The following is an 8,932-nucleotide window of genomic DNA, read 5'->3' as shown; positions in this document are numbered from 1 at the left end:
CACACACACACACACACACACACACACACACACTCTGCAAAGGACAGAGTTCCCGGCATCGGCCGATTTCTGCTGCCGCTGCCTGTCGCGCCCGCGGCTCGTATTACGAACACCTCTCTCGAGTAAATAGGGTGGTCAGTAAGTTTGAGAAACTAAGTCGGTTATCTCGCGTACCCAAGTGCTGCAAATGAGCCACAAACAAAAAAAAAAAAGCAAGAACGAACAGCGAGTGCAGAGATATAAAACAAGGTCAACATGTGACTCACTGAAACTTTTAGCCCCGAGTGAAGTGCTTCACGTTTAAATGTCATAACACCCAGCGATAATGATGACACGCATGCCCGAGAGCTTTGTTTTCACCACGTTTGATAACGTTAAATGAAAAAAATGGGGTAAAGGTGAGTCTGAGGTGACTAACCATTCAGGAATTCAGTGATGAGACAGACGTCTGAAATGAGGACATGTCACAGCGTGTCCCTCCGATCACGCCTTCATTACACCTGCTGGCTCTCTCTTTCATTATGACCTGGAAGCCTCAGCTCGGGTTACTTCAAGACAATATCTGGGTTGCGTTTTACGGACAAACTGTGAGCGCGCTAAAACAGAAACTGCACCTTTTCTGCGAAATGTGTGTGTGTGTGTGTGGAATGAAGGAAGTTCGGATTCCAGTGTCCGTTACTCATCCTGAAAATCTCACCGTGTGTTCAGCCTCTTCCACCCACACCACACACCCACGCGTCCATCCCACACACACACATTCCTCACACAGCCGCACACACACACACACTTTTAACTTATTTGGCTCGGGTACGTGTTGAAAGTCAGGCCTTGTTAATTTATGCTCACACACAGCGGACAAAGATAATCTGTGATTGTACAGTGAAGGTACTGATTGTCCAAACCTACATGCACCTTATGCCTAGTGCTTTTAAATATTACCCTAATGCTGAAACATTTAAACATTTCTTTTAAAAGTAAGCTCGACCTTTACGTATAGTAATGTAAGCAGTAAGGAGTAGCACAGGGAGTCAGTGTGTTCTGCAGAAACCACATGTATTAGTAGCTCCCCTAAAAGTAAACAATATTAAATGTGCTTCAATAAATCTCTTCAGGCTCCTGTTTCATTTTTATAAACTGACCACAGACGTTTTATTTGTGTGAAGTCCTGATGTGGCAGATTTAAATCACATTAGTCAGAGAGAAAGAAAGAAAGAGGAAAAAAAAGCTGTTTCCTGAAAAAATGTTTTGGAGTCAAAGTAAAACTGCCTTCAGCCTTTACAGATAAATTATAAAGCTAAAAAAAAGCATAACTGGGGTTTGTTAAACAGTTTACTTCTGTCATGTGTTTTAAAGGAAAAGTCCTGTTTAAAACAAAAACTAACAGGTGGAGATTACTCAGATTACATGCAGATGTGAAGCGGGTTAAACGTTTCCCCTCCGGCCCGTCCCGTCCTCGTTCCTCTCATGCCAGACCAAATCCCTGCGGTCGTTTTGATATTTGAAATTAAATAAATGAGTTGTTTTTTTTCTTCTCACGTGTGCAAAGTGTCGCTCTCTGCTTTAAGGTGAAGCAGGTTCGGCCGTTCAGCTTCAACCACAACAACCAGTCGGCAGATCTGAGATCAGCAGGAACACAGAGATGAGACGGAACGTGAGGCTGAGCTTTCTCAACTAGTTTGTTCGTTCTCTGCACTAGTTCAACATCCTGGTGAGCCAGTTAAACAAACAGTCTTACAAATTACACAACCTAAAGATCGTAAAAACTGTTTACACTAGAGAAGGTCAATTTAGATCTAAGTAGCCAGTCAGTAGGCAGGTTGGACCCCACTACTTAACTAGTAATGTTAAAAATGGTCTCAGTAGAGCTGCTTGTGAATATCTTGGATCTTACTAGTTAATAAACCTTTTTAGATACAGCAGTTAATTAGTAAAGTAACAATGTGCTTAACATCTAGTGAGCGGGTTGAAACCCACTAACCTGTAATGTTAACACTAGAATAACTAACATTTTAGACGCACTAAATAACCGGTAAACATTATTTAGATACACCAGTTAACTAGTATGGTCAAAATAAGTTTTATCTTGCTAAGTAGTGAACACTAGGAAATGTTTTTGGACATTTTTAACTGCACTAGTTAATTAATAATGTCAAATATGAACTAACTATATAGTTAGTAATATTCAAACTGTTTTGATGTGTGTTCAGTGAATGGCCTCACTAACTAGTAAAACCTATTTTAGCTGCACTAGTTAACTAGCAAGGTCAAATGTCCTTTAACAAGTCAACCAGTGAAAATGTTGGATCCAATTAGTTTCACTCATGAGTATTTTGACCTTAAAAGCTGGCGAGTCGTTACCTAGTAAACTTTTCATGTTAACTAGCTAACCTTTCAGCAGCATTAGTTAACTAATGGGTCAAAATTGGGCTCAACTATTCTAATAATTAATATCTGGGGCTGTACTGGTTCATTAGTTAAAACTTTATGTTGCACTAGTTAACTAGTGTAGTCCTAGTAAGCTGAGTTATGCCAATGGTGGCAGCTTTTTACTACTAGTTTGCACTAGTTTTGTTGTTATTTGCACTAGTGCATTGACAAGATGACTTTTGGTCGACTAGTGTGTCACTGTAGATGACCAGTTTGGCTTCTGCTCCAACTAGTTGGTTAAAGTATCTCTGCCTGACACAACAAATGTTACCAATAAGAGTCTGTCCAACGACTGCACCAAGATGGCGAACTAGTGTGATCAAATGTCCCAAACTGGTGCAAATACAGCGCCAGCTGAATGACTTTTAAACTGTCAGATGTCGAGTCAATGGTGAAACGGCCTGCCGTGAAGTGTTTGGACTCACCACAGAGTGTTTTTGTGCCACGCAGGCACCGAGGAGCGAACCAACCGGAGCGAATGGGTGGGATCAACCCGAGCGCAGTTAGCCACGGAGCTAGCTGCTAGCGTTAGCCGTGTAGGTAAGCGCTTCTCTTTATCTCCTGTATTTATTTATTTGTTATTTATCATTTATTGCTGAGAGAAACAAAGTAGATGTGAACAACGCTGCAGATGAGGCCCTGTCCTGGTCCGCTGACAATAAGCTGGAAATATGATGTTATTAACTTAGCTTTTCTGTCAGTTAGCATTTATGCTAACTCTGCTGAGGAGTTTAATGATGTGGAGGTTCCTGCCACGAAGCCAGCGGAAACTACAGCAGGTCAAATGTTCAAGTAGCTAACACGTTTTTTTTTATTATTTTTTTATTATTTCCAGTTACAATGGACTTGCCACATCACGGGTACCGAGCAAGTAAGTGGAAATCTGAATCACCAGGGTTTGTTCTTTTTGCAAAAATTTTGCAGAACGTAAAACCTCACAGTATCTACTTCCCTTTTTTCTTTTTTTAATGTGCTGTTATCTGAACAGTGATAAATGATGACACTTCTGGTCAGGTTCTTACGTAAACGTACCCATAAATGATACAGGCTGCTGAATATTCTTGTGAAATTCGTGTATTGTCTCCCTGATGACTCCTTTTGTTGTCTTATTTAAAATAAAAGTCGTCTGTCTGTAAAACCCAAACATCTCTTGGTGTCTAAAAAAACTTTAATTCGATCAGTCTTTGTGTAGATCTGGAGAATGAGCTCCTCATATGTTGTGGTTTTTAAAGCAAATTATTTTGAAACTTTTGCCTAAACAGGTGTTAAAATTCAAGTACACCCACTAGCAGCACGCTTACATTTTAAGGGGTTAAAGAAACGCAGAACCGCAGCAACTATGAATAATTTCCAGAGGAATAATCTGTCATCTACGACAACATGAAGGGTTTGCGTTCCTCTGTATCCTGCGGGTCATTTCTGATCATCTTTGAGAGATTAGGGATAAATCTTACAGTCCGCGTAAAGAAATGTGCACTGTACCCACTCTTGTGGCTCAGAGAGCAGCATCCTTAAAAAGAGACATTACTTCATGCACATGAGTGTTGTGTTCAAGTAAAAGCTACTTTAGAGTCACTTGATTCACGACTAAATGACAAATGAATGCATGTAAAGCCCGGTGATTGGTCTTAGTAGTTTTTTTTGTTTTTGTGTACCATTACGAGACAATAATGGTCCCTTTAAAAGATGTGCAGTACCCTGATAACAACACATTTCTACTTTTGAACAGCTCTTTTGCTGATTCGGTTAATTAAAATGAAAGATATCCCTTTTTTTTTCACTGGAATTAGTAAAAACAAGAAAACTTTGCTTTTAACTCCTAACTTTTCTAAACTCCAAATGAATAAATTTAGCTTTAAAAAACAGTTTTTAAGTTAAAATATGTATGAACACGTTTGAAATGTTTACAAACGCACGTAGAGTTTTAAATGATTGCAAATCGCCGCAGTTGGGTTTAATTTGCTCATTTAAATCGTTTAGGCCTGTTATGATGGGGTACTTTTTAAAAAACAAAACTAAAGCTTTAACTTTCTGGTGAAATTAAATTTCTAACAGAAAGGATCAAAAGAGGACTCATTATAAAGCCTAATGTGAAACCTTCTCAGTGAGCCTTTTTCTCTTGCTTTTGGAAACACTGTTCATGCTAACGTGACATGATGTGTAAATCATTTTAGTATAGAAACTCAAACGCCCCGTGCTGACGGTGCTGTCGTGTTGTCCGCAGCTAAACAAAGAGCTCGTGGAGCTCCCCCCACAGGAGACTCGGTCTTGTTTGAGGACACCAGCTCAGCCGCCTCTGGAGCGAGCAGCCAGGGGTTTTACGCTCCTGGTTACAACATGGGGGAACCATCGAACCACATGCAAGGAGGCGTGGGGGTCAACAACCTGTTCACTGACCCAATGGCCAACGCCGCCGTGATGTACGGCTCCTCTTTAGCAAACCAAGGGAAAGATATGGTAAACAAGGAGGTGAGGACCAACAGGGCTGCTTAGATGTGAGGAACAGCAGCAGCTAGTTTTACTTTAATCACTTTGATTTGTGTCAGTTTCATTTAATCAAGTTAAATATTAAAATTCACAGTTCCTTATAAAAGGAAAACTTAACATTTTAAATAAATCTATCACCATCAGATGACTGAAAACTTGTGAAGTTCTACCCGACTGGTGGTTTTGACTTCTGCTGAACTGGTGTTCACACTTTGTTTTTCAGATTAGCAGGTTCATGTCTGTGAACAAGCTGAAGTACTTCTTCGCAGTCGACACCAGATATGTGCTGAAGAAACTTATGATCCTCATGTTCCCGTACACACATCAGGTAATCTGAGTCCGTCAGACTTTGTTCCCAGCCGGGATGTGACGACACAAAACATTTAGCTCCCAGTTACTGCGCGGCTTTTTGTTTTCTGGTATCTCTTGTTTTGACATTTATTTCGACGAAACCGCACGCATGATAATCTGGCTTTTTATCAGCTCTCCGGTTGAGCTTCTGAACATTCCCAGGCTGAGGTTACCAGCGTGTGCAGTATTTAAAATGACAAAACTCTTTGGCTTTTTCTGATTGTAAAATAAGACGCCGCTACAAACAGTGTGTGGCTTTAACCTGCGTAAACTACAGTCAGTGCAAACCCTTTTCCCAAGACCAGTATCATACATTATCTACTGTGACTTGTACAAATATGATGGTTTCATTTTGTTCATACTTTGTTTGTTAAATTGTCTACAAAGTCACACCAAGCCTACTGTGAACTCGTACAACATGGTCTGTCTCATAAAACCATAATATAACCTGTTCCTGTGTGCTACAGAGCCCCTTTATTCTTATAAATTATTATAAAATACATTACAAACACCTCTGCAAATGGATTACACGTCTCTTCATAACGAGGCCTTTCTCACAATAATAAAAAATAGATTATTAGTCTTTTTTTATTACAAAAGAATACAGTTGATTTTAAAGTCCACCAATCTCATATTTACTGAGTTGAGTTCATGAATTTACCGATGCTGTTGCAAATACAAATGAAATTTATCCTTCTACAGTTTAGGGATTATTTGCTAAAAACTGCAAGTGTTTGTTTTTTGAGCTTGGTGATGATAATAATTATAAAGAAAGTGTTTGATTAGTCCCAACGGAAACCAAACTAATAAAAATGACACCAAACACAGTTTGGATATCACACCGTTGGACTCTTGAGTGGTTTTTTTTTTACGAGTCGTATTTATTGGTTCTGCAGGACTGGGAGGTCCGTTACCACCGGGACTCTCCGATGACGCCGCGACAGGACGTGAATGCGCCGGATCTTTACATACCAAGTAAGCTGCACGTTAGGAAACACGAGTTTCAGTGATGTGATCGGGGGGGACTCTTGTTTAATACATGATGTATTTTTCTTACCAGCCATGGCTTTCATTACCTACATTTTACTTGCTGGGATGGCTCTTGGTATTCAGAAGAGGTGGGTAATTGTTCCTCTGACTCAGAGCGGTGTGTTGTCAGGAGAGCCCTGGTAACGCTGCTCTCTGTGTGCAGATTCAGTCCGGAGATCCTTGGACTGTGTGCCAGCACTGCCCTCGTGTGGATCATCATCGAGGTCTTGGTCCTGTTGCTGAGTTTGTATCTGCTGACGGTGCACTCCGACCTCTCAACGTTTGATCTCATCGCCTACAGTGGATACAAATATGTTGGGTAAATATGTGCTTTATCTTTAAATCATCACTCAGATTACTAATGGGTGTGATCTATCTGCTATTAGAAAAGCTCTGTGCACTTTAAAATGTTAATTTATGTATACGGTGAAGACTTAAACAGTTATATTTTATTTTCTGCTGCTCTGTTGGATCTCCTCTTGTTTAATAAGCGATACTTAAAGACATATTTTCATCCCTAACACGAACTCTGAGCAACAACAGATATCTTTTACGTTTGGCTTGAAAGGTGGTGGATGATATGCATTCCTTCAGGAAATGTTAGATTCATTTAAATTCATTCATTTGGTTTGTATGTAAGGAGTGACTGCGTGTTTTTGTCTTCATCTAGAATGATCTTCACAGTGTTGTGTGGCTTACTGTTTGGCAGCGACGGTTATTTTGTGGCCCTCGCCTGGTCCTCCTGTGCCCTTATGTTCTTCATTGTAAGTATTGTGGCCACACGAAACATCTGCCACAGCTGTTTCACGTGAAGCTGCTGTGCATCGCTTAATCCTGCCTGAATCTGAGGGGATAAACGCTGAAAACTAAAAGATGCTCCCTGAAACCAGCTGTCCATTTCACAGCAAAGTAAAACTTGTCACTGAAAGGGTTTAAGTTGACTTTTAGTCCCTTGTTATACGAGAGTAATCCCCACACCTTTTTCTCCACTTAAAATGGAAAAACGTGGATTTATAGAAGCGGTTTAACGTTGTTTTGTGAATTTGTCATGCTAGTTAACCACTTCACCCTGTAGCTTGGTTTATCTGGTTTATCTGCAGAAAAGCGGGCCGACTGTTCACCCCTCAGCCGTTCGGGTGTCTCAGTTTTGTCACCCGCTGCCCGGACAGTTTTCACTCCAAAGGTGTCGCTTCCCTTTTCACAGGTCCGGTCCCTGAAGATGAAGATCCTCCCCTCCCTCTCCTCGGACTCGATGGGAATGGGATCAAGTGCCAAGCCGCAGCTCCGCCTTTACATCACCGTGGCGACGGCGGTCTTTCAGCCGATCATCATTTACTGGTTAACCTCGCACTTGGTCAGGTGACCATGAGGCCTTCGGCGGCCCAAAGCCCAAACAGCGCTGTGGTTTCCGGGCGTTCGTGTGCTCGCCCCTCTTCTGTCCGTGGACTCGGAACGTTTGTACGAAGTGTTGAGCCGCAGCTCGTGTTTTCAGATAACAAAACCAGGAAGTGTGGAACTAAACAACCCTTTTTGTTTGCCGTGATCCGACAGATGCTTTATTGCTGTCCACATAAGATTAAACACCTTAAAAAGGGCTTTTATTGTCAGTTTTGTTTGATTTTTTTTTTTTAATAACTGGGTGTGTTTTCAAGTATTAAAGCCACGAGGTACGTCCCACATGGACAGAAACCCACATGACGTCACACTCGAGTGTCCAGTGTTGTTTTGGTGAAATGGAAATGCCGCTGCTTCATCTCCCTGTCTGATTTTGATTCTGAATTTTATTTATCTGCAGTACCTTTGACAATGCATGACAATGTTGGAACTTTTGTAGAAAGATAATAAATATTTAGCTTTGTGTATTCACCTTTTTCCCCTGTGTGCAGCTTCTGTATTGGTTCCTTTACCTTAAAAATACCACTACGTTTAATATTATTTGTTCCTGTAAGTTCATTTAAAATCAGTCCCTCTTCATTTTCCTGTTGCTCTTCAGCGTGGCAGGAAGCTGGTGGGTGAAAGGCGAGGGACCCTGATCGTCTCACCAGTATTTAAAACTGAAATACTTCAGTCTGAAGTGCCTCTATGTCCACCTGCTGTTAGTACATATCAGCATATCTGTCTAAAATATCAGTAAAACAAAATGCCCTCAAACATTTCAATAATAAGAATATTAAGTATCATTTAAACGAAATGACTTTGTTCTGTTTCAGCCATTCATATATCAAAGTATTCGGCTCATTCAGGACCCAAAAGGTTTTTACTTTTCTAAATGTTTAACTTTATTAATGTATTTGTAATTTAAGTAATGTTTTTAATTAGATAGCCTGCATCTTTTAGCTGGTCTGTTTTTATTACTCTTAGCTTTAAAGTAATTGTTTTGATACTTTTTGCTTTCAGCTAGGGTTCTGCATTTTCTTGTCTTTCAGTTAGCTTATATTTTTTAGCTAGATCTCTGCATCTTTTAGCTTATTTGGTGTTTTGCAACTTTTAGCTTTTACCTACTGTTCTAATTTTGCTACTTTTAGGTTTTAAATAATTGTTTTGCTACTTTTTGCTAGTGTTAGCTGCATCTTTTAGCTTTTAGCTAGCCTTCTGCACTTTCTATCTAGCCTTCTGCATCTTTTAGCTTTTAGCTAGT

General features: G+C 40.3%; 1 protein-coding gene across 2 annotated transcripts; it reads left to right on the top strand.

Moving 5' to 3' along the window:
* The first annotated feature begins 2,726 nt into the window (after positions 1-2,726).
* On the top strand, positions 2,727-8,165 carry yif1a (Yip1 interacting factor homolog A (S. cerevisiae)). Of its 2 annotated transcripts, none has more exons than XM_017408078.3 (9): positions 2,727-2,963; positions 3,263-3,298; positions 4,652-4,896; positions 5,138-5,242; positions 6,162-6,240; positions 6,326-6,383; positions 6,458-6,613; positions 6,965-7,058; positions 7,499-8,165. In XM_017408078.3, exons 2-9 carry the CDS (start codon positions 3,268-3,270, stop codon positions 7,655-7,657), a joined length of 927 nt encoding a protein of 308 aa, XP_017263567.1. In that variant the 5' UTR covers positions 2,727-2,963; positions 3,263-3,267; the 3' UTR covers positions 7,658-8,165. The 2 variants fall into 2 exon arrangements, with proteins under 2 accessions (XP_017263567.1, XP_017263566.1); XM_017408077.3 differs by having other exon boundaries at positions 2,728-2,967.
* Positions 8,166-8,932: the final 767 nt, after the last annotated feature.

This window comes from Kryptolebias marmoratus, linkage group LG9, assembly GCF_001649575.2.
Source record: "Kryptolebias marmoratus isolate JLee-2015 linkage group LG9, ASM164957v2, whole genome shotgun sequence".
Taxonomy (NCBI): Eukaryota; Metazoa; Chordata; class Actinopteri; order Cyprinodontiformes; family Rivulidae; genus Kryptolebias; species Kryptolebias marmoratus.
The sequence above is the reverse complement of the archived record's forward strand: the minus strand, read 5'-3'. Positions and strand labels throughout refer to the sequence as shown.

Bases quoted from the DNA above. Each gene is read 5' to 3' on its own strand.
- yif1a (XM_017408078.3), top strand. From the start codon at position 3,268: ATGGACTTGCCACATCACGGGTACCGAGCAA. The intron at 4,897-5,137 runs GTGAGGACCAAC...TTTGTTTTTCAG, and splicing joins AAGATATGGTAAACAAGGAG to ATTAGCAGGTTCATGTCTGT. The intron at 6,614-6,964 runs GTAAATATGTGC...GTCTTCATCTAG, and splicing joins AGTGGATACAAATATGTTGG to AATGATCTTCACAGTGTTGT.